At 43.4% G+C, this 24,739-nt stretch overlaps 1 protein-coding gene across 9 annotated transcripts in view; it reads left to right on the forward strand.

Moving 5' to 3' along the window:
• The window catches only part of TRRAP (transformation/transcription domain associated protein), a 118,833-nt gene that overhangs the window by 53,173 nt on the left and 40,921 nt on the right, over positions 1-24,739 (forward strand). For 6 of the 9 annotated variants that reach the window (XM_079121199.1, XM_079121205.1, XM_079121201.1 and 3 more), the window contains exons 30-50: positions 75-245; positions 3,731-3,799; positions 6,178-6,231; positions 8,003-8,122; positions 8,351-8,470; positions 8,902-9,066; positions 9,144-9,325; positions 9,572-9,770; positions 10,218-10,346; positions 11,624-11,890; positions 14,020-14,226; positions 15,022-15,180; positions 15,280-15,414; positions 16,183-16,293; positions 17,181-17,327; positions 18,783-18,996; positions 19,624-19,749; positions 21,317-21,463; positions 22,123-22,322; positions 22,942-23,063; positions 23,359-23,572. In XM_079121199.1, coding sequence (XP_078977325.1) covers positions 75-245; positions 3,731-3,799; positions 6,178-6,231; positions 8,003-8,122; positions 8,351-8,470; positions 8,902-9,066; positions 9,144-9,325; positions 9,572-9,770; positions 10,218-10,346; positions 11,624-11,890; positions 14,020-14,226; positions 15,022-15,180; positions 15,280-15,414; positions 16,183-16,293; positions 17,181-17,327; positions 18,783-18,996; positions 19,624-19,749; positions 21,317-21,463; positions 22,123-22,322; positions 22,942-23,063; positions 23,359-23,572 — 3,258 coding nt within the window. The remainder of the gene's footprint in view (positions 1-74; positions 246-3,730; positions 3,800-6,177; positions 6,232-8,002; positions 8,123-8,350; positions 8,471-8,901; positions 9,067-9,143; positions 9,326-9,571; positions 9,771-10,217; positions 10,347-11,623; positions 11,891-14,019; positions 14,227-15,021; positions 15,181-15,279; positions 15,415-16,182; positions 16,294-17,180; positions 17,328-18,782; positions 18,997-19,623; positions 19,750-21,316; positions 21,464-22,122; positions 22,323-22,941; positions 23,064-23,358; positions 23,573-24,739) is intronic. The other 3 variants (XM_079121204.1, XM_079121206.1, XM_079121207.1) reach the window with 1 other exon arrangement.

A 24,739-nucleotide genomic window follows, 5' to 3' on the forward strand; every position in this document is an offset into this window, starting at 1 on the left:
ATTGAATGTGAGTTCCATTCTCTTGGTAAGTGTTTTGTTGACTATTTTTTGTTATAATTTCTCCTTTTTCATAGTTTTTAGAAGGTGCTACCATAGAAGTAGATCAGATTCATACACATATGCGACCTTTGTTGATGATGCTAGGAGATTATCGAAGCTTGACGCTGAATGTTGTAAATCGCCTGACTTCGGTTACAAGGCTCTTCCCAAATTCCTTCAATGATAAGTTTTGTGATCAGATGATGGTAAGCCAAATATGTTGAAATAATACTCTATAGAACTTGAAAAATTTATGAATAATACTTATGAATGTATTATTTTAAAATAAATAACTTCATTCATATGGCTCAAAATACAAAGCAGGTCTCCCTCCCTGGCTGCCTCCTGCCCAGTATCCCTCCCTGAAAGCAGCCAGCATTAACAGCGTCCTGATGTTTCTAGAGATGTTTTACATATACCATAGAACTTGTGGCTATTCTTTTGTTTTCCACAAAAGGAGGCTTATATACACACAGTTCCTTCTTCTCCCACTGATACCGCATCTTTCCATGTGATTGCACAAGGTGCTTCTTCATTGTGTTATTTGGCTACATTATATTTCATTAACTGAACTCATCTTTTACCATTAGTCTATGATGCAGTGAAAAACTTGTTTGTAACTTCAGGTGTTTACCTGTAGCACCAACTTCTAGAGGTAGAACTTCTAGTTCAGAAAGAATGTACGAATTTTAATCTTCCAGTGTGTTGTCACATTGCTCTCTGAAGACATTTGCCAATTTACATTTCCTTTTACAAAATAGAAGGAACATCTCCTGTACAACCTTGAGCAAGAACTTCAGACATCCTTTGTATTTTAGAATTATCAGAGAAATGACTGCAGATAAGGGGTTCATTTGACAGTAAGTGTAGGCAGATGGAAGATTTTGACCATTAGCTTTTTTTGCCTTCCATTTTGCTTCTGATATAAACGGTTTCATGAAGAGTTGTTTGTTAGCTTATAGTTTCATTGTAACTGCATGTGTTCATGCATTACAGTTTAGACACCTTGTGATACTGGAGGTATTTTTCTTGTTTTATTTTGTTTTTGGTATATCTTTCCCCCAGCTGTTTGTAGAAGTGAGCAGACAGAGATTAGGTATGTGTGGATATGTTGCATTTGGGGTATAGATACATATTTCATGTGTATGAAAACCGCACAGTTGTTTACCTCACGTACTGGTTTCTTCATGTCTTCAGACACCAAAATTGTAAGTTCCTTAATAATAGATTATAACTGGGAAGCAGCTGTATGTGGAATGCATTTTCCAAGTCATGGAGTATTTCCCCTCATGCCTCCACATATGTGTGGTGTACTCACATAGCTAGCAGTTTCCCTGCACACAGACATTCATGAGTGGTTAAAGTAGCTGACGGGTATGCTTCCGTCAGAACACATCAAGGACACTTTCTCCCATGTTTTAAGTGCTTTCATACACAAAGCTCTTTTTAAAACTTACTGTATCTAGTATCGGCTCTCTCTTTTTTTTTTTTTTCCCTTTCCGTTTACATGCCTGGTTTAAGCATTTTTTTTTTTTTTTTTTTTTGAGGGGTTGATGTTTGTTTTTGTTCTTTAAAAAAAAAAAAACAAAATAAACAAACTCAATCTAGTCCTTCAGATCTGGCGTGAGCTGGCAGTTCATTATTATCCAGACCTTCTCTTGTACAGCCTTGGAGAACTGCCTTGTGGTCAGTAGCTTCTGATGCAGGCTGGGTGTCATTTTCCTTAATGTAGGTTTTGTGTTGTTTCATTCAGGGGATTTTTGTCTCCCCCTTTTCTGTCTTTCTGAAAGGTTGAAAATCCTCTGACAGCAGAGTGTTGGCGTACTTGGCAAAGAATGATTGTACTGCCGCTTATTGAGACCTTTCCATCCAGCACACACTGACTCCGTTGGCGGTGCTTCTGTAGTTAGTGGCACAGGTTGTCCTGGATTACCCCATGCCTGCTGTGCTCTGCGGGACACTCCAGCCCGTAGCTATGGTGGTGCTTTTGTTTTCCTTCCTGATACCTTTTGAGATTAGCAGCTCAAGCCTTTGGCATTATTTTCAGATATAAGACACTCACTCTTTGCAAGGTGGATATTCATGGAAAGAACTCAGAAATTTTCCCCTTCTTTGATAGGAATTTTCTAGTTTTAGCTCTTATGTTCAGGTCTTTGACCCATTTTGAATTAATTTTTGTGTTATGGTGAGAGATAAGGGCCCAGCTTCCTTCTTTTATGCATCGTACTCAGTTCCTTTCTTCCATTTGAACTGCTTGACATTTGATCTTGAAAGATCCTACATGTTTTGTTGTTTTGGATATTTCCTCACTGAACTAAAAATTGAAAATGATTTTATATACCAGTTAGTGTCATTTTTTTTTCTTCGGGAAATCTAAAATCTAAAAGCTGGCCATTGTTGATATCTTCAGTTCTCTCTCATTTATATCTTTGTATGAATAGCTCTTCTACTAAGGTACAGGTATGTGAATTTATAGTCTAGTGGTTTAGTATCCTTCAGGGAATTTTACTGATAAAATGTTGTTAGCCTGCACTTTGAAGGCAGGCATATTATTATGTGCATTGCTCGAGGTAGAACAATGACCTTTCAATATGTACCCATTCCTTGTCTCTGTGAGCTTGGGAAACAGCTCGAAGTTCCACAGGACTGTGAGGACAGTAAAGGCTCAGAGAAGCCCCATCTTTGAGAAGGGCATTTGTATATATTTGAACCATTGTCCCCAAGCCTGTTTCACCATGGAGCACTCATAGGAAGACTGGCCTGGAGAACAGGTGTGAGTAATACAGAAGAATGAAGAAAGCTGTTACTCGAGTGCCCTTGAGGTGGTTGAGCTGTAGGCCCTGAACGCTTGTCCACTTAGTTTTGCAGGAGCCTAGCCATGCTCAGCATAGGCAAAGGCAGGATCTCTTCCCCTGCGCTTGCTCAAGTACGTAGTCTCCTTACATAAGGACTGTCCTTGTTTTGCACAGAGGGAATGGCTGCCTGGCTGCATTCAGTGCAGAGATCAGTGGGCCATCACCAGCCATCTCCTCCAGGTCCCCTTATGCCTGCTGCTCCTCAACCGTAGTGGCTGCCTTTCTCTGTCTAGTTCAGGGCCCTTGCACTTCTTCTTTTATCTGCCTGCAGTGCTTTTTCTCCCACTGGGGCACATCTGCCCCCTTCTCTAGTCCCTGCTTGTACATCGAAACCTCAGTAGGGACCCCTCACTGCCCAGCCCATCTAAAGCTGGGTCCTGGGTCTTCTTAACTCTTAACTGTATTGTAGCTACACCTGGCAAGTACCGTGTGTATTTTACCTTATTTTCCTGCTGGATCATGAGCTCCTCTGGACAGGGATGAGGCCTGTGGGTCACTTCTCTTCTGTATCTCCAGCCTGGTACCTGACACAAGTGAACAACTATACATATAATCAGCACTGAAGGAAAGTGGCAGGGCCTGGCTTTGGAATAGCAGGTTTCAGAACACTTTGCTGTAGTAGCAGAGTTAACCTTTCTATTTAAATAATAAAAACAGATGCCAATTATCCATATCACTAGTTTGATTTTGGGCTGTTTCAGTAGTGGAAACACTGTAGTTGTCACATTAAATACAAGGGAAATGAATGATTACTAGTTTCCATCAAAAAGCAGTATTTGCAAGTGAAATGTTTCTACCCTGAAGAAATTGTATCTAAGGGTGTGTTTTTTCAACAGCAACATCTGCGCAAATGGATGGAAGTGGTGGTCATCACCCACAAAGGGGGCCAGAGGAGCGACGGAAACGTGAGTGACTCGCTTGTTTCTGGGAAGGGCACCCAGGTTGTGTACTGCTGGTATCAGTGTTAATACCAGAGCAGTGCGTCAGTTAAAATGCTGGTCAGAAATCTAATTTTATGTGATTTTTAAGTCCATGTAAATTTGTTAATCACTTTATTAGCATTACATCTTGCTTTTATTTCTCTTAATGGCTAAAGATTCATTCTTGTTTCTTTAAAATCTCCCTTTTGTTCACTTTAAATATGAAATATCTGTTGATGAGAATTCTGGGAAGCTTGGAAAATGTTAGTATTTCAATTTTACTAGTTTTGCTTTAAACAGCGTGTTTTCTAGACTATTCTTGGCAGCAGCTGTTTACATGGTGGTGCGTTCCTCAGCTCTTGTTTCCATTGCTTTCCATCACTTGCTGGTCGGTAATGTTCGTGTTTAATCATTATTGCTTGATAAAACCAACTAGAGATTTTTTTAGGTCTTACAGCATTTATATAATAAAGCATCACATAAATACTGGCATGTCTATTTTCCAGGTCTAAATCGCCTACCCCAATCTTGCCAAAAAATTAAATGACCAGCATTTAAAGCAATTTTACATGGTTTTGAGGAAAGACTGCTGTAGTTATTCTTAAGTATCTGATGTTGGTCATTGAAGACTTTGTCTCTTTAAAAATGCATGCTTTTTGCTGTTTTGAATCTAATATCGTACATGCTAATTTTAAAAAGTGTTTTCTAAGTTGATGTATCAGTGGAAGTATATTTTCCTTAAGTTTTGTGACACTGGGTGAAATTTACAGCTATATCACCATTAGGGAATTCTTCATAGTTCTTTAGAAGCATAATTAATGTGGCTTTTTGTCCTCTTGTGCCTATTTGTTGGATGCTGTGTTTCATCCCAACTTGGATTTTTTTTTTTCCGCTTTATTATGCTTTGTTTTGACCATTCTGTGTCAAGGCGTTTTGTTTGGTATCTTGTTTCCTGCCGCTTCTAAACAGCCAACTAAGCAGAACTAAACCAGGAATTTAAACTTTTTAAAGATGTTTTATACCATGAATGACCCCTTGGAAATTTTATTACTTATATATGCAAAAAATAAACCAGGACATCTTCATGGAGGAGAGCAGAGCATACTGACAAAGCTTCTGCTCCAGGGAGTAGGTGCAGCTGCCTCCGTGCTTTTCTTCCCCGTTACTCATCTGTGAGGGATTTTTGCTTTAAAATTTACATTTGTTTTTATAATAACCTGTGAGTTCTCTGAAACACATCATAAGATCGGTAATAAACATTTTAAAAAGTTCTAAGGATAAGTGAATGACTTCCATTGAATCAAAATGAGCTCATAAACTTTTACAACAAATTTTTTGCATGGGGGGAGTTGTGTCGGGAATGGAGGTGTGGGTGTTGGGAAGTCTTCAGGCTCCTACTGGGACATTTTCATCATCCCTTGAGTGTACTACAGAACAGTGGGAGATGTCAGGCTCTGTGAGGTTGGCCATGACTGAAACTCAGGCCTCAGCATTTGGGAGTCTGTAGGAAGGCATGGCTATGGCTTCATTGCGTAAGCCCAGTGTTAGGCCACTATTCTCCGATCATTTTTTAGAGATCCTGTTACAAGATAAGGAACAGGTCTTGAAAAGTAGTTGGTTCCTACTAGTAGAATTCCCAAATAACTTTGCTCAGTTGAGATACCATATTTGAAGACATATTAAATAATTGAATAAAGAAGTAAATCAAAGTTACCTCTATAACTTGGGGTACCCCTGATGATCTGAGCTTTGCGGTATCACCATGTTTAGGAAAGTTTCCCTTTTGGCATTGATCATACAAAGGGCAACACATAACTACCTGTTACTGCCACTTCACATACACACCTATAAACATACAGATAGTTTTCTGAAGGTTGTGGTTCACCACACAAGATAACCCAACTCTCTGTCATGGCCTTGTTCCTGGTGGGGCCTGGCTTAGGTATGCCTGGTTCTTTTCTGACTCTAGTTGGGAGTTTCTCCCCCGACCCCCCAATTTTTTCAATGCCTTAGTACTTCACATAAAATCTTGAATTATTCACTCTGAAAAATAAGTCTTTCAAAAATATATTTGCATATAACAAGGTCTTATCATTTCTCTCTGACAAAAGAAATCTGAAGCCCTGGTTTAACATTTGACTTAGGGAAGAAACACACTGTGAGACACCATCAGAGGGCTGTGTTGACATGCGAGGGTGGAGGTTGCTTTTTGCTGCTGAGCATTTGTTAACTATCATTTGCTTTCTGATAATTGTGTCTTTACTGTCTTGTTAACCCAAATAACCCTTATTGTGTTTGAGTGTATGGGAAGTTTTATGTAAATGACATAAATAGAAAAAGATGATTTTCCTCCCCATCCTCAGGAAAGCATTTCAGAGTGCGGGAGATGTTCCTTGTCTCCATTCTGTCAGTTTGAGGTGAGAACAACCTATTAAAAGTCAGTTTATGACTTGTAATGTGAAGAACACTTTATCTTTTCTTTTCGTTTCGTTTCTTTTTACCTTTTCGTTGCCTTTTTTCATGCTGTGATTTTTGTTTTGGTTCAGCCTGCCATGGAAGGGGTAGAGGTGAGAATCTCAGTGGAGTTGCAGGAGGGGGTTGTTGTCGCATTTGGTTTTGCTGTGACTCGTTAGCTGTGTTGTGATTCTGTAGTGGACAGAGTGCCTTGTGCCTTTGAGTGCGGTGACCTGTGCTGTCTGTCTGTGGCAGAGTTGTATTAGTATCATTGCTGTGAACTGTCCGGATGCCACGCATGTTCTATATTAGGACATTTTAAACAAGATTCTAAGTTCTTTTGTTTTCTACATGTTAGAATTGCAATATCTCAGTACTACTTAAGATTAAATTGGTTTTTCTGTCATTACGTTCATAAGAACTCATTTATCTAACAAGCTCCTGTAAACCTCCATAAAGATATATCTGTTAGAAATTGGGAATGATTATTTTCTTTCACATTGCCAACTTGCTGATTGCCTTGAATTTAGAACCTCATTGCCCTGTGTCCCTGCCAGTCCCTTTCTCTCTTACACACACATACACACAGAGGTGTAGTCACAACACTGTGGCTTTGGACAGTCAAAACTCTGAACTTTCCTTCTTCTGTAAAATGGGGATAATAACACCTGTCATTCCTATTTTCCAATGATGTTGTAAAGATCAGAAGAAGTGATTTTTATGACATTGCTTTGAAAATGAAAAACCGTGACGTAAAAGACCTTAGAATATAATAATTTGGAAATAGAATTTATCTAAAGACTTGAAAAATTGTAAGTGCGTACTCTAGAGATAGGGCAGGGGTGATACTGAACCAGTTTTTCCTATTTCCTGCCCATTTCCCTTTGCCTTTTGGTCAAAAGAGAAGGTTTGGAAAGTGCCTGAACTGCTGCTGGGATGTGGTCCCTCTTGACCAGTGTCTATCATCCCCATTTTACCTTTCAAGAGCCAGGAACGCCACCCTGCGTGCAATGCAGGGTGGTGCGTCAGAGGCTCTTCCCTTCCCCGTGGCCACAGAGAGGTCTTTGAATGGCAGAAGCATAACTATGGCCTCTGAGAACAGGACATTGAGATGGAAGAACCCTCAGCAGCCCACCCCCAAGCTGTTGGAGAGTGTGGAGCTTGGCCTTGCACACATTCTCACCTAATTCAATGTGAGCTTTGTCAGCTTGTTTTTAGGCCTGGTTGACAAATGCTTCGTCATTCATTTACATCAACATGTAGTTTCCAGGATAAATACGTGGTTTTCGAGGACCTCCCTTGGCTGGGTTTTGAGGGCAAAAGAACTTAGTGTGTTGCAAAGACCCCATGATGCCACTGGAAGGTGGGTCATTCCTGATGCTCTCATGGCTGCAGGTGTGACCCATCGTCCCTGCCTCTGTGAGGGGGTTAGCAGAGGTGACGTGTAAGGTCACCTGCAACCCTTGTTAGTATGCCTGAAAACAAAGGGCACAGTCACATCATATAGTCACATCCCCTCCCACCCCCATAGCAGTTGAGCCAGGTGCCATTAGTTTGCACAGGATACAACACAGTTGTAGTCTAAGACTGGTAAGTTGTGGCTTTTCCATGTTAACCCTCTGCTTTGGTGGCAGCCTTGCAAATGTAGCTAGACTGGTAGGGTCTGTACTTGTGTTTCTCTCTCTTGCTCACAAAAGTAATCGGCCTGTTGTGATTTTTGGTTTTCTTCATTAGGAAATGAAGATTTGTTCTGCAATTATAAACCTTTTTCATCTAATCCCAGCTGCACCTCAGACTCTGGTCAAGCCTTTGTTAGAGGTTGTAATGAAAACAGAGCGGGCCATGTTGATTGAGGTACGGTCTGGACTAGGGGTTGATTCTGGTTCTGCTTCCGTCTGACACTTGGAATGTTTTCACTTTGTTGTATTTTGAATGGGGCCAACTGACAACATAAAGGTGCTGGATGTTAATACTTGCTGTGGTCCTTTGGAGTCCGGGGAGTGGGGAGTACCTGTGCTCCCTGTGCTGAGGTGGATGTGCTCTGAGAAAGGGAGACTGCTGCAGCTTCCCTGTGTTTTGTAGGCGGGCAGTCCATTCAGAGAGCCGCTCATCAAGTTCCTGACTCGGCACCCCTCACAGACGGTGGAGCTGTTCATGATGGAAGCAACCCTCAATGATCCCCAGTGGAGCCGGATGTTCATGGTAGGAGCCGAAGTGACTGCAGCCAGGGGCCTGCAGATCTGTGTCAGCCAGCGTGCTCTAGGATGTTAACCTCACATTTTATTGTTCGCTGTTCTGACTTCGTGTTTCTCAGAGACATTTGAATCTGGAAATGTTGTTGCTGTTTGGTGGTCTCCATGAAAAGCTCGGGTCTAGGAATCATTCTTGTAAGGTTTTGCTGGTGGTAACAAATGAATGTACTGCTAGGATTATAAAGTCATAATCATGAAGTCTAATTCCTGTCTGAAAGCATTTTTTTGAAAAGGGTGTTTACTATGGTTTTTTTCTTTCTTTTTCTTTTTTTTTTTTTAGCCTGCCTGCAGAGATTTAGCAAGAACCTTAGAATGATGTCCTCTAGCCTTTCGTGAGTTTGATTTATCTTAAAACAGGTTTCTTCTTTGTTTTGCTTTCAGAGTTTTTTAAAACACAAAGATGCCAGGCCTCTGCGGGATGTGTTGGCAGCTAACCCCAACAGGTTCATCACCCTGTTGCTGCCGGGCGGTGCGCAGACTGCTGTGCGCCCTGGCTCACCCAGCACCAGCACCATGCGCCTGGACCTCCAGTTCCAGGCCATCAAGGTAATATCTTCTCCGTGGGCCTGTGCAGTCCTGAGTCTGGTCGAGCTGCAGATCCCTAACTGTTTCTTCTCTGACAGATCATTAGCATCATAGTTAAAAATGACGACTCCTGGCTGGCCAGCCAGCACTCACTGGTAAGCCAGTTAAGACGCGTGTGGGTGAGCGAGACCTTTCAAGAAAGACACCGGAAGGAGAACATGGCTGCCACCAACTGGAAGGAGCCCAAGTTGCTGGCCTTCTGTCTACTGAACTACTGCAAGTGGGTGCATCCATCAAGCTTTGCACATGCCACAGGCTGCTCTGTCTGATAAGCTAAGAAACTGGAGCCTCTTTTCTAATTTGCACAGGGCTATGCAAATTAGATACAGGCTCATTGAACACCTAAAGTCAGATTTGTTGTAGGGGATGGGCTATAACTTTGAGCTGCTTAAAAGTCACGTCAGAGATGATACAAACTGACAGAATTTGCCTTAAGTTAACCTGTTTTCTCTTTCTGACTCTTCAGGAGGAATTATGGAGACATAGAATTGCTGTTCCAGCTGCTCCGAGCCTTCACTGGTCGTTTTCTCTGCAATATGACATTCTTAAAAGAGTATATGGAAGAAGAGATTCCCAAAAATTATAGCATTGCTCAAAAACGCGCCCTGTTTTTTCGCTTTGTAGACTTCAATGACCCCAACTTTGGAGATGAACTGAAAGCAAAGGTGAGCCCTGCAATTATGCAGTAGAAGGCTGCAGGTGCAATGGCTGGTATCCTGGGGATCTTTCAGTGGACAGTGTTAAAAAGTAGATCATTAGATCCCTTGTTTTTTTTTTTTTTTTTTTTTTTGGTGCTGGGGATCAAACCCAGGGCCTTGTGCTTACAAGGCAAGCACTCTACTGACTGAACTATCTCCTCAGCCCCAGATCCCTTGTTTTCAGACAGTGACTTATTGGAAATGAGGAGTACACAGGCTGACAGTAGGTGTCTTCCTCAGGTGTTTAACCTAGCTTGGCAATTGTGTTTGGCTAGGAGTCTAGATGAGCAGTTGCTGCCTTGGTTGATTCTGGCTTGAAGGTGTGGGATGGCCAAAAGTATTCACTTTTCCACCTAAGAGAAATAAGCAGCATGACTTTGTTTTCCTCCTCCTTCATTTTTAATCTTTTTGTAGGTTCTGCAGCATATCCTGAATCCTGCCTTCTTGTATAGCTTTGAGAAGGGGGAAGGAGAACAGCTTTTAGGACCTCCCAATCCAGAAGGAGACAACCCCGAGAGCATCACCAGCGTGTTTATAACCAAGGTGTGGCCGCAGCAGTGCCTCAGCATGTTGAAAGCTTACAGATGAGTGAATGTGTATGGGAGCATGTGTAGGGACTCGTGGGAATAAGTTTGCCCCAAGACTTTTATTTTTTGTGTTTGTGTCAATCCATGGCACACCAGAGGTCCCATTAAAATTCTTAGCAGTTAATTGTTGAAGGCACCACACTTTGGAATGAGTTAATGTTTTTACATTGAAAGATTCTAATCAGAAACAGAAAATGTCTCAATGAAAATCAAGACCTGGGTTAGTGTGTGCAAGCCCCTAGTAAGGGGTTTGATGTTCTGTTTTTGAGACTAGTAAAAGGCAGAATATTATACTGGACCCAGTTGTGGTTGGGACCTGTCTTCACCAAGTTAATGAAATAGTGTATAGCAGTGGCAAAGTCTGAAATTCCCTACTAAAGTGTCTGCGCTGTCCCCTTAAGGCTCATCGTACTGAACTTCAGGGTTAGATGCTTTGTTTATCCTGAGATTGTCAAATTGAAATGTTTTATGCCAATTGTTTACTGGAACATGGGGCGTTCAGCATTCTTCTTCTGCATTGTGAATTAATAGTCTCCAGAGGTGACCACCACATACATATTAATGTTCTTTGGAAGGGACACAGGTAGATTTCTTATCTGTTCCATCCTTGGATCAAGGCAAAGGGGACTGTCCTTGTCCGTGTTAACAGATTACTAGCCCTTATGTAGAATTTGTCTTTTAAGACAGGCCTCCTTCCTACTCTCTTCTGATCTGAGTTCAGAATTTAGTCTTAGTCCACATGCTGATCCTTGTGTTATTCTGGGCAAATGGTGACCCTGAAACAGCCCCTTCCCCTGTGCCACCTTCTCTTCTCCAATCTGTGCCTTCTGGGTCAGATGCCCTGACTTGGAACCAGTGAAGAGTTTGGTTTTGAGTATTGAAAAGGGGTGAGAGCGGGTACTGCCAAGAAGCAGTAGACCCAGGGAAGAGAAGAAGAGTCATAAAGAAGACCTCAGCCTGTCTGAACTCCAGAATTGGGCAGATCTAATGGGTAGAAGGTAGATAGAATACTTAGTTGAATTGAATAGAGTCAGCATTATATTTCTGATTTCCAATTTCCTTTTTGAACATTGAAATAAGTTGAATTAAAAGGAAAGTTATTGTGACATAAATGTATATATGTAGAGTCCATGTGTACATGTGTGAGTTTTTAAGATTTAAACTTGCTGTATGGCCCTTAGTTACACAGTTCAAAACTAGAAATGAGCTCATCCTACTCGTGTTCCTTGGCAGGTCCTGGACCCAGAGAAGCAAGCGGACATGCTGGATTCCCTGAGGATCTACCTTCTGCAGTATGCCACACTGCTGGTGGAGCACGCCCCCCACCACATCCACGACAACAACAAGAACCGCAACAGCAAGCTGCGCCGCCTGATGACCTTTGCATGGCCCTGCCTGCTCTCGAAGGCTTGTGTGGACCCAGCTTGCAAATACAGTGGACACTTGCTTCTGGCACACATCATTGCCAAATTTGCAATACATAAGAAGATTGTCCTCCAGGTACTTTGCAGGGCCCCCTGTCTGCCCAGTATTCACATCTTCCCCACACCCATACAGCCTCAGCCTCTCCTCTGTTGTCTTTCCTCAATACCATTAAAGAAAAAAAGAGTTCATCTCATCTATCCTATAAAAATTGCATAAAAGCCCCCTCAAATAAATAAGTTTAAAAACCCGTCTCCTTACAAGGTACTTAGAATAGGCACAGTCATAGACGGCAAGAATAGAGGTTACCAGAGACTGGGGAGAAGAATGCAAAGTTAGTGTTCGATGAGGACCGAGTGTTAGTTTGGGAAGATGAGAGAGTTGTGGAGATGGAGGTGGTGATGGCTACATGGCAGCTGAATGAGCTCGGTGCTGTGGACTGTGCACCTAAGAAAGGCCAAGAGGAAGCTGCCTTAGGTGCTCTTACCACGGTGAGAGGACTGGGGACAGGGTGACTGTGCACCTAAGAAAGGCCAAGAGGAAGCTGCCTTAGGTGCTCTCACCACGGTGAGAGGACTGGGGACAGGGTGACTGTGCACCTAAGAAGGGCCAAGAGGAAGCTGCCTTAGGTGCTCTTACCACGGTGAGAGGACTGGGGACAGGGTGACTGTGCACCTAAGAAAGGCCAAGAGGAAGCTGCCTTAGGTGCTCTCACCACGGTGAGAGGACTGGGGATGGGGTGCGAGCATCCTGTGAGCCGTCCCATAGTGAGGAATTCTGTCTCATTCCTCCCTAGTTATTCCTCTGCCCTCTGGTTCTTTTACAGCCTTGCTTTGAAACAGTGCCTCCCTCCCCCCCCCCAACCCCCCAAGGCTCCTCTGCCCATTGCATTTGGCTTCCCAACACTGGTATTACTTTGAAAAAAAAAAAAAAAAAAAAGTTTTTTAAAATAGGGGTCTTGCTCTGTTGCCCAGGCTGGCCCCAAACTCTTGGGCTCAAGGAGTCCTCCTGCCTCAGCCTCCTGAGCCCTGGGACTACAGGTACATACCACTACACTTGCTTGGAAGTGTCTGTGTCAAGGGTCCCAGCCCTCCCCAGTCCAAAACAGGTGGGCACTTTGAAACTGTGTTCTATGATCTTTTGGCAGTTTCAATGGTCTTGGAACTTCATCCTTGAGCTTGGTGGTTTAGGCTCTGTTGTATGACAGGCTGGGTTGCATTTTATATTCTCGACTCAGGAGGTCTGTGCCCCTGGGTGAATCAGTGTCTTTGCTTAAGAGTCAAATGTAATGACACGCTTGTGTGAATAGTTTCCCCAGCTGTTCCCTCTCACTTTTGTGGTGTTAAACTCCAGACCCAGAAAGCCAGTCACCACATCCCATAGGCACTTGGGAGGAAGTGTCACTCTAAGACTGTGGCAGATACTGTTTTCCCCCAGTTGTTCCAGCTAGCATGCCCAAGGGCCATTTCTGATACCTTCTACTCCTCCCTAGGGCCCAGGTATTTCAGGTCCTGTTGATTCCAATGTCCTTCCTGTCTTCTACACCTTAGTACCAATCAAATTGTCTTCCCTGGGTTCCTGGCTTTCACCTATCATTTAAAGGCTTGGAATTGCTACTCCTCATTGCCTCTGATATTCTTCCCTTCCGCTTTTTTTTTTCATGCTGTAGCCAGAATGAAGTCATCTGTGTGCCTCAACTGACTTAGGCCACTTAGGCTAGTCGGAAGAGTTATGCAAGGCACTGGTCCTTACTCAGGCTGGCTGGCCCAGCCCAGTCTAGGCATACTGTAGGTGCTCGATAAATATTAGAATGATTGTATTTATCGAGCAGGACTTAAAGCAAAAAAGTTGTTTTTATAAGAGTCCTAAGGAATTTTTTTTTTTTTTTCTTTTGGTACCGGGAATTGAACCCATGGGCCCTCAACACTGAGCCACATCCCCAGCCCTTTTTTGTATTTAATTTAGAGGCAGGGTCTCTCTGAGTTGCTTAGAACCTCACTAAGTTATTGAGGCTGGCTTTGAACTCATGATCCTCCTGCTTCAGCCTCCCACTTCTGGGATTATAGGTGTGTGCCACCATGCCTGGCCCTAAGGAATTTTTTAAAAATTGTTTTGCAAAAATATTGTATCTTAGTCCTGGATATTAATAACCTATATTCCGAAGCCTTCATTTTCAACTTGTAATATGAGTTTCATTCCTATCGTAGGTATTCCATAGTCTTCTCAAGGCTCATGCAATGGAAGCCCGAGCGATTGTCAGACAAGCAATGGCCATCTTGACCCCAGCGGTGCCTGCCCGCATGGAGGATGGGCACCAGATGCTCACACACTGGACCAGGAAGATCATTGTGGAGGAGGGGCACACAGTTCCACAGCTGGTGCATATTTTGCATCTGATAGTACAACATTTTAAGGTGTGTGGAACATACACCAGATGGGCATGGAGTGCATTTTCGGACATTGGCTTTTGAACTTCTAGCTCTTTCTTTTTCTACAATAGTAAGGTGGTCATTCACATTTTAGGAAAGCTGCTTCCAGGTGATGATTGGTGTGTGTGTGTCTCAGGCTTTACGACCTGGAAATGGGTGTAGTGTAGAGAATGTTCCCTCGTGTTTGCCTCTGTTTGCTTGCTTGCCTTGTAAGTGCTCCACCCTGAATGCAGATGACTTGTCACTTTAGGTGAGGGGAGTTGTCCATGATTCTAGAACTTGTTGACTTGGCCGTAGAGTTACTTGTGTTGCTGCACCTCCTTTACTACAGCCATGTCGTTGCTCCAGGATTTTATCTGAATGTTTTTTTGGTAGATTTTAGGCATAGGAGAAAGTGTTGAGCTGAAACTCATTCTTGTAGAGCCAACTCTTTAGAATTGGCAATTTGCTTTTTGAAGTCTTGCACTTTTATGATATCAAGTCTGAAGGTTGGCACATGTGACTAGACTCGCCTACCTATCTAAAGAGAATTCAGATTTTCAGCATATTTCAGAGATGTTATTCACAGACTGAAATATACTATTATACTACAGTTCACCTGGAGTGTGGGCAGAGAGGTGATAATAGGCACATTCATGGGTAACGAGAATTTACTTCATGAAGTTGGGATTCAGAATCTTTGAGCATGTGTTTGGGTCACGAGTGTGTGGGTGGGTGCTTGCACGTGTGCTGGGGCCAAGGTCTGGCACCCCTAACATGCTGCTGGCGCTGCATCTACAGGTGTACTACCCCGTACGGCACCATTTGGTACAGCACATGGTCAGTGCCATGCAGAGGCTGGGCTTCACGCCCAGTGTCACCATTGAGCAGAGGAGGCTGGCCGTGGACCTGTCAGAAGTTGTTATTAAGTGGGAATTGCAAAGGATCAAGGACCAGCAGGTAGGAATGTCAAGTCTTGGTGTCATCGTGATCGTATCCCTTATATGTCTCCCTGGAAGTCAGTCAGTAAAGTCAGGTGTGTATGTGTGTGTTTTTAAGCCGGATTCAGATATGGACCCAAATTCCAGTGGAGAAGGAGTCAATTCTGTCTCATCTTCCATTAAGAGAGGCTTGTCTGTGGATTCTGCCCAGGAAGTGAAGCGCTTCAGGACAGCCACCGGAGCCATCAGTGCAGTAAGTGTCCTTGTGGGACCTTGTGTATTTATTCAATCAATTTATGTGTGGCCAAGTGCTGAGCTGTAGAGGCAGCTGGGAATGGGCTCCAGGGCATGTCACTTACTGAGGTATTTCCCAAGTTTCCAGACACATTTTTCTTAGAGTTCTGTGAATAATGGTTAATTGTTTATAGGACTGCATCAAGAGGAGCTCTTTGAGGACTGGGGGTGTGTAGCTCAGTGGTGGAACACCTGTCTACAGTGTGTGAGGCCTGGGTTGCATCTCCAGCTCCACATCAACACCAGAGGAGAGAGAGTGCTGGGTGCAGTGATGCACCCTTGTAACCCTAGCAACGCAGGAGGCTCACGTGCTTTCCCTGCTTCACTGTGCTCAGTCCCCCATGCCTTTCCTCCACTTCTGGTCCTTTGCTCTCTTAGCATGTGTCTACCGGCTCTTTGGCTTCTGCCTAAGGCATTTCTTTTTCCTCTGTCAGGTTTCTTCCTGGTCACTCTGTCTTTCACTTGCTGGAACATAGTACCTCTGGTTCTCCATCACATGAGACATTGCTCCCTCACTGCTACTCTGTTAGTCCTTTGCTGACTTGTTGGGTCTGTAGCCTTTACAAGGGCAGAGGCCATATCTGTCCCCAGTGTCCCCCATGCCCAGAGCAGTGTCTGTCTGTGGGAAGTATCATGTACCTGTCAGCTGGCTGAATAAGTCAGCACCCTGCATAGGAAATTCTCATTGAGAATTCCCTTCCTGCCTTAAAGGATAACCCTTTTCTAGGTATTTGGGAGGAGTCAGTCACTGCCGGGAGCTGATTCGCTTCTCTCGAAGCCCATTGACAAGCAGCACACAGACACGGTGGTGAACTTTCTCATTCGAGTGGCTTGTCAGGTATGGGACTCTGTAGAACAAAAGTCACTTGGTGACACTGTAGACTGTTTTTTGTGAAAGTTTAGTTAAAGACAAATAGACCAGGCCTAAGGTCAGTTGTGTTACTTTCTTTCCAAATTCTACTTATTTCATGCCAGGTTAATATTTCTAAAATTTGCCTGTGTCTTATAATTGGTATGATTGGTTATGGGTCTTCTTTCGGTACTAATAAAATAATGATGTGTCATAATTAACAGTATCTTGGCATTGGTGGAATATGGTAGCTCAGTGCTCTTGAGCTAGGTAAAGTTTTTTTTCTAACTCATTAAATTGGGAATAGAACATAAATCACAATGATGCTGTTGATCAGCCTATCTGAAGGTTATGCCACATGTAGTCACTTAAGTATTTAGGTTTATTTGTCATTCATATTGATTTATAATATCATGAAGTTGCCTGGATTCCATTTCTGAAACTTGATTTTATAGTTAAAAAATTATTATAAATGATAATTTTTCTAAGTCTATATTTTTTTTTTTTTTCATTTTGGGACCTTGAGTTCTTACAACTGTTAAAATAATGTATCTTGGAATACTGTTGAGAATTTCCAAGAATTAAAAAATCTTCTGAATTGTTCAACCAGTAAATAATTCCTGCAGTGTTCTGGGCAGCCTGCTGGAAGGCCACCCAGGGAGGAGCATGGGCCTGTCAGTCACACAGAGCTGCAGATCAGTTGCCACTGACATGTTGTGAAGGAGAGGCGTGCAGGGGCAAGGGATCCAGTGGGGGGAAGTCAGGATCAGAGAAGGTGGCCATGAGATGGAGAGCTGGGCTGCAAGGGTGCATGTGTGTCATTAGTGATGTTAGGATGATGAGACACGCCAGCGTGAATTTGGCTGCATTTCCAGGTTAATGACAACACCAACACAGCTGGGTCTCCTGGAGAGGTGCTCTCTCGGCGTTGTGTAAATCTTCTGAAGACCGCGCTGCGTCCGGACATGTGGTCCAAGTCCGAGCTCAAGCTGCAGTGGTTCGACAAGCTGCTGATGACCGTGGTAGGTGCACAGGTCTGTTAGGCCGCAGTGAAGCTGGCTGCTCAGGCTGTTAATCAGATGCTGTTTCCTGGGTGCAGGGATGGGTGTTTGTGAATCCCTTCTGGGCCTGACCCTGAAAACCCGCATCTTGCAGACCCCTGGCCAGGCATGGCCTCTTCTACTTTTCTCTTCTGACTACTAAGGAGGAGGAGCCGGTGTGACTCTCTGAATGTGGTTTTGATACTTCAGCTCTCATCCCAGCCCCAAATACTCTTTGGGGTGTTTGAAACAAAGACAGTTGACTTATATTTAACTGTCCTACTAGTTGATTTGAGAAAAACATTTTTTAAATAAGCATGAGTTTTTTGAACAGATTTTATTGATGGCTTAAGGGCTTAGGCAGGCAGGCAGCATTTGGGGCAATAGCTTTGTTGTTTTGGGGTCTTTTGTTGTTCTGAAAACCATGATCCTGTAGTCGTCTGGTGATAACAAAAACTGTTCTCTTGTCTTAGTCATTTCATTGCCATCACAGGTTCCATATTTTGATGAAATTTGAAAGCTTCACTATCAGAATTATAAAGCATGTTATAGGCATTTGTCATGTTGGATTGCAAACATTGACACTGTTGCCTAGGGTTTTGAAAGGTCACAAAGTGCAGTTCTGTGCTATGAAGCAGAACTATCAAGAGCCTGGAAGGCTCTAGCATGTGGTTTGATTCTTCCCTGGTACATAGCTTCTGGACTACAGATTTCTTCCTCTGTCCCTAAAAAATTGATTTACTTTCCCTTCATTTGCATTCATTGTTGAAAGCTCAGTTGTAGTGGGCAGTCTTTGCCACTTCATAGGCTGGTATCTTCAAGAAGCAGTGGGTGAGCCCTGCTGACAGCGGCTTTCTGCCTTTATTCCTGTAACTCATAGTGAAAGACTACCTCACAAGCTAGTAAAAGTTTACCCCACGAAGTGCATACACAGGGCGTGTGTGTGTGATCTGCAGAAATGAAAATTTCATGAAGAATTACCTATCCTTTCTACAAACCAGGCTCCGTATTTTCTACTTAATTCAGTTTTTATTTATTTATTTTTACTGCTGCCATCATCTATTAGATTCAGTCAGTGACAGTTTGAAAGATAATCCTCTTTGGAGGAATTTTTGTATTTTTAAGTAAAAATGTGGGAGGAGAGAAGCATAGTTCATTGTAACTTTTCAGCCTAGATTTTAATGACTTAAAATATTGATATTTAATATTAAATATTAGTATCTTAAGCTTTTTAAGAAATTTTGTCTAAAGCAAATTTATAAAAGACACAGTTGTATGAAATTCTGCTGTTTATGGTCATCTCATGACTTTATTCTTTAGTGGCTTTTATTAGTTTGTAAATACTAGATGGCATATTTTGTATCTCACTGGATTTGTGTCTGAAATTCACTGGACTTCAGTGCCTCACCTGTGAGTGATCTGTGTTCTGCACCCCAGGAGCAGCCGAATCAAGTGAACTATGGAAATATTTGCACAGGATTGGAAGTGCTGAGTTTCTTGCTGACTGTCCTCCAGTCCCCAGCCATCCTCAGTAGCTTCAAACCCCTGCAGCGTGGCATCGCTGCCTGTATGACATGTGGAAACACCAAAGTGCTGCGAGCCGTCCACAGCCTTCTCTCCCGCCTCATGAGCATTTTCCCGACAGAGCCAAGTAGGTGACCTTCCCATTTGTGCTGCTTTTCTTTTGGAGTAGACAGGTGGACACAGCACTTGTTGACTGAGAGTGCTCATTCTCCAGTTGTTATGTTGAGCACTTTGTTACCTTGTTATGTTTACTTTGGACCTTTCTTTGAAAAAAAAAAATGACTTGAAAACTCTTTGAAAGCATTGCAGTGTTTTCTCTCCACTTTGGAAATTAACTTCTTCATCCACAGAACATTCCTGTTTCCTTCAGGTAGTAAAGGGAAGTTAGGGGCTGGGGATATAGCTAAGTTGATGGAGTGCCTGTCTTGAAAGCACAAGGCTCTGGGTTCAATCCCCTGTACTGCAAAAAAAAAAAAAGTAAATAAAGGGAAGCTAGATTGAAATACCATAGCAGATGTTGAGCAGCTGGAGAGATCAAAGTGTCACATTTTGTAGCAAGTGTTTAGAACACTGTGGCAAGGTGTAGAGAGAGAACAGCTGTTCTTGGCTGTGTGGAATGGAACCAGCCCAGAGGTGAGGCCTTCACTGTCCTGAAGGAGTGCACAAGTGCCCATGCTGGCGCTGCACATCCTGGGTGAGGGCTTCTAGGCCTGGGAGCCTGACTGCAGTGCCCCGTTTCTGACTTTGGCTTCAGGTACCTCCAGTGTGGCCTCTAAGTATGAAGAGCTCGAGTGCCTCTATGCAGCAGTTGGGAAGGTCATCTACGAAGGACTTACCAACTACGAGAAGGCCACCAATGCCAATCCTTCCCAGCTCTTTGGTGAGTGTCTGGTTTTCCCCGCAGTGGTTCAGTTGGGCGTCAGTTTCTATTCATGCCATCCTGGGAATGCCTCAGGATGCTGGGAGCAGCTTTGAGTGCATGTCTTATTCAGGAGTCTGGGTGTTGTCCAGTGCCCAAAAGGCCACTCTCTGGAGTCTGAGGTAAATGACCCCCAGCCACCTGTTATCTGTCCCAGCATCTGATGCACTCTTGATTGAAAGGGGAGTTGTTCCTTGGCTTGTGGATCCCACTGACCCAGTCAGTGTTACACCAAATGCAGAGACACTACTCAGACTGTGTACTTGTGTGGAGAATCACTGCCTTCTACCTTGTCCACCAGCCAGCAAGCCACTGGAGTAAACACTTATCCCTGTCCAGTCGGGAGGCTCTGCCTGACCCAGGTGAAGTAAAAGGTGATCAGGGCGCTTGCTGGGTTTCCTTGGCCCCAGATACCTAGAAGTCAGTGTGTAGGCCTGCTCTGCTTTTCGTCAAACTCACATCCTTGATTGGGATTAGACTTCAGGTTAGCACCTGACAAATTTTTTCCCTCCCTTTTTACATACTTATGTAAAACTTTGAAAACATAAATGAAGGAAAACTAAATCAGAGGCATCTGGAAGCCTCTGGTAGTTAACAGTGGCATATTTCATTTTTGTATGCACACAGATAACCCTTGTGTAAATGCTTGTGTCTGAATTTTGTAATCTGAATTTATGGTTTTTGTATAAATTTCTTGCTTCCTAAACTCTTGCTATTTAGTCTCTCAAATTCAGGAACCAGATAAATTTTGGTTTAAATGGTACCCTTTGCTGTACATACTTATTCTGTTTTGGAACTAGGCAGGTTTGTGACTAGGTGGAGTCAACCATTGATCCTAGCTCACATCACAGGAGAGATGGATCTCTCTTGTTCATTCTCCAAAGGACTAATAGAGAAGAGCTGCTCTCCATCAGCCCCGTCACCCTCCTGTGTGGGGGTGACCAGTGAGCTGGAGGTAGCACAGAGTGAGGTAGGCCTGGAGAATGGGCCACATTGTCCTTCTGTGATAGACGCAGGTCTGTCACTGACATGTGCTCAGTGGAGGAGGGCAGATTCATATTCATCATTGACATTACCATATTATGGAAATTTTTCCATAATAGCATGCATGTTCTGTGTTAGTTTTGCTGATTTTAAATGAACTTATGCAGTTTTTGGAATGAAATACCAAATTCTAAAATAATTGTCACATTATTTTTTTCCTTCTTTACTTTTTCCCCAAATTATTATGGGTTATAAAGCTTTACTAAGGGCCATTTGCCAAAGCATAAAACTCCAGAACTGGAGGGAAGGGCAATGTTTGTCCCAAAGCACAGATGTCAGCGCTGTTCAGTGGGAATGACCATTGTCAAGAGCTCAAAGTGAAGACATGGAGCTCCAGATTGTAGCGCACCCTGGAAAGCTCGTGGTGTTGGTGTCTGGGATCAGCCTGTACTTTGTCAGAATGTAATGCTTTCAAAGACATTGTTGTTTCTCATTTATGGTGCCATTGTGACTTCTGTGAAACAACCGCAACTCCTCCCTGCAGGGACCCTCATGATCCTCAAGTCGGCCTGCAGCAACAACCCGAGCTACATTGACAGGCTAATATCTGTCTTCATGCGCTCCCTTCAGAAGATGGTCCGAGAGCATTTAAATCCACAGGCAGCCTCCGGGAGCACTGAGGCAACTGCAGGTGACAACCCCGGGCCAGTGTTTTCCTCATACTATCAAGTACCTGACTGGTACAGGCTGTGTGGTTGAATTCTAATGTAAACTGGGTTAAGGTGAAGTCCTGTTTATTTGAAGTTTGTTATATCACCTCTATAATGAAGAAACTAAAAATCAAAACTAGGTTTTTAAAATTTATGGATGTAAGAATGAAAAATTTTAAAGTGAGAGGCATTGGGTTGCTCTTAGACAGAGACTGGTCACTTAGAGTGCCATTTCTGAAGAACTGTCGTGGGTTCCAGACATGAGCCAAGGGCTCTAGGAATCTAGGTGATAAGTGGTTGGCATGGCCACTGGATGCACCTCAGGACTCATGCACTGTGACTGCTTTCTGCAGGGTGTGGAGAGCCTGGGGTGCCCTACATAGTTCCCATCCGGTCCCTTGTGTCTGTGTGCGTGCGCCTCCCCCCCCCCCCCCTTCCTCAGACAGGGCTCCTAGAGGGCTACTGTCACAAGGTGTAGCAGTAAGAAATTGATGAGTCCCTTGAGCTCTAGTTAGTAAAGATTTGGTGGGGGAGGAGAGGGAGAATGAGTGGAACCCAACATGCCAAGTAATGTAGGACAGTGGCCCTTTTGAATGTATCTAGAGATTTGTCAGGGTGTGTTCTGTCTCTGCATAAGCAGGAACCAGCGAGCTGGTGATGCTGAGTCTGGAGCTGGTGAAGACGCGGCTGGCTGTGATGAGCATGGAGATGCGCAAGAACTTCATTCAGGCCATTTTGACGTCCCTCATTGAAAAGTCCCCAGATGCCAAGATCCTCCGGGCTGTGGTAAAAATTGTGGAAGAATGGGTGAAGAATAATTCCCCAATGGCAGCCAATCAGGTGAGCTGAGAGGAGGGCACTATGTCTGGCCTAGTTTCCCTCCTTCGGATGCAGGAGAAAAGTGTCATCTTGTCACTCCTTTGAACTTTCTTGAAGCAAAATACTTTCTTTTCCTGTATTTGCATTCATAGTATCTGCTTGATTAGGATGAAGCTCACTCAGTTCACTTAATATATGTGAAGTAGAAAATTGGGATTAACCCCTCGCTTAATCTTTGCTGTGGCTTTCCTCGTGTGAAGATGTTCAATGAACCTTACTTACTGTCCTCTTCTGGTGGTGGAAGGAAGTCAGAAAACAATAGTAATAATAAGGGATGAGTATTTTCACTTATTGAGGTTCTTGCTCACTTCTGATTTGTCTTCTAATGTAGTTGCTTTCTCTTCTAAGTGAGTTGTAGCACACCTCATGAAAATCTTATTGGCATATCTTAATTATAAGCAACCAGAGATAACTCACGTCATCTTTGATTTTTCTGTTTAGAAATAGCCATATCTTTTTATACCTGGTAAAATTGTAGGAACTTAAAAAGCAGTAAAACAGATTGCAGAAATACTTGGAAATATGTATTTTCTCAAATAGAAGTAATTGACCTTTTCTTTTAAAAAACAATTTTGTACAGACACCCACACTCCGGGAGAAGTCCATTTTGCTTGTGAAAATGATGACCTATGTAGAAAAGCGTTTCCCAGAAGACCTTGAGTTAAATGCACAGTTTCTAGACCTTGTTAACTATGTCTACAGGTAATTATAGCAACTAATCAAATATTGCATATATTGGTCCATAATGTGTTCTCTGACCAAATGGTGTAATTTAAGATATTACTTAAATACTAAATCTTGCAACATATTTTGGCATCATTAACAAGCCTTCTGCAGAAATGCTGCTTAAGCCTGTCATGATTGGTGGCACCCCCTTGGCCGTCCTAGTGGCATTCCAGAGAGCTGGTGTCCACCAGTCTCTGCTTGTTTGCTCATGGCTTGAGCAGTCCACCTTCCTGCCTGCTCTTATGTCTTGATGTGACTCCTCTGGTTACAGGGATGAGGCCCTGTCTGGCAGTGAATTAACTGCAAAACTGGAACCCGCCTTTCTCTCGGGGTTGCGCTGTGCCCAGCCTCTCATAAGGGCAAAGTTCTTTGAGGTCTTTGACAACTCCATGAAACGCCGGGTCTATGAGCGCCTTCTGTATGTGACCTGCTCCCAGAATTGGGAAGCCATGGGGAGCCATTTTTGGATCAAGCAGTGCATTGAGGTAGGTTGGACTCAGCATCTGTGGCTGGGGGCGGCCATGGGTCTGCTGCGCAGGATGCGGAAGCCAATGTCACATATGCCCAGGTGAACGAGACATGTGTAGCCTAAACCTGCTGTTAATTTCTCGGAAGCAGTGAGGATTGAAGGCCCAGTGTTCATCTAAAAGTTGTTTGGCTGATTTAAATCCTTCATCAAAAAGTTGAATGACTGGGCACAGTGGCACACACTTGTAATTTACCCAGCAACGCAGGAAGCTGAGGCAGGAGGATTGCAAGTTTGGGGTCAGCCTGGGCAACTTAGCTAGGTCCTGTCTCAAATAATTTTAAGAAGTGGAGGATAGGGCCGGGGATGGGGATCAGTAGTACAGTGCCCATCGGTTCCATCCCTCCACACACATACGCAAGCTGAATAATACTTGTTAATTTGTAGGCAGATGTCTTTTTCTTCAAATATAAACATTTTATACATTTATATATATAAACATTTCCCATGCCTTGGAGAAGTCAGCTGCGTACTGTGATTGCCACCCTCATCATTCTCAGCCAGGAAGGTAAGAGCAGCCTGATAGCCCCTTCAGTTCTGATTCTTCAGCTTGAGGAGCTGGGTAGTAGGAACAGATGTTGTAAAATAGTCAGTGTGTCAAGTCCAGACCTAGAGCAGGATTGACATTGCAGTGGCAGGCGAGTGAAGACATTCCTTATGCTTCCAGCCGTTTGCTGGCCATTGGAGTCAGCTGTCCTCCTTTCTTGGACTTATTCATCAACACAAGGCACCAGCCCTCAGGTCTCCTAAAGCAGGTTACCAACCCTAAGCACGTGTTCATCTGCATTCCTAGAATGAGTGAAACCATTGTAATACAACTGAGTCAGATCATTAAATTATCTAATGCAAAGGAGCAGAATTATGGCATTGGGTCTCAGATCCCTTTGGTTGAAAGGATGTTTTATCACTGCCAAATACAGTGTGGATGTGGAATTTTGCTAATGGCAACATAGTGGGCAAAGTTCTTGCTTTGCACGTCATTCATTCTGGAGATCTGTCAATTGCTGAGTAAGCAGCAGGCACTGAGCCTGGTAAAATCAATGCAACGATGAACAGGATATTGTGGCAGGTACATAAGAATTGATTAGAGGAAGGGCTGAACCAGGGTTCTTGATCCTTCCCTCCC

The sequence above is a fragment of the Sciurus vulgaris genome (assembly GCF_902686455.1).
Source record: "Sciurus vulgaris genome assembly, chromosome: 18".
NCBI lineage: Eukaryota > Metazoa > Chordata > Mammalia > Rodentia > Sciuridae > Sciurus > Sciurus vulgaris.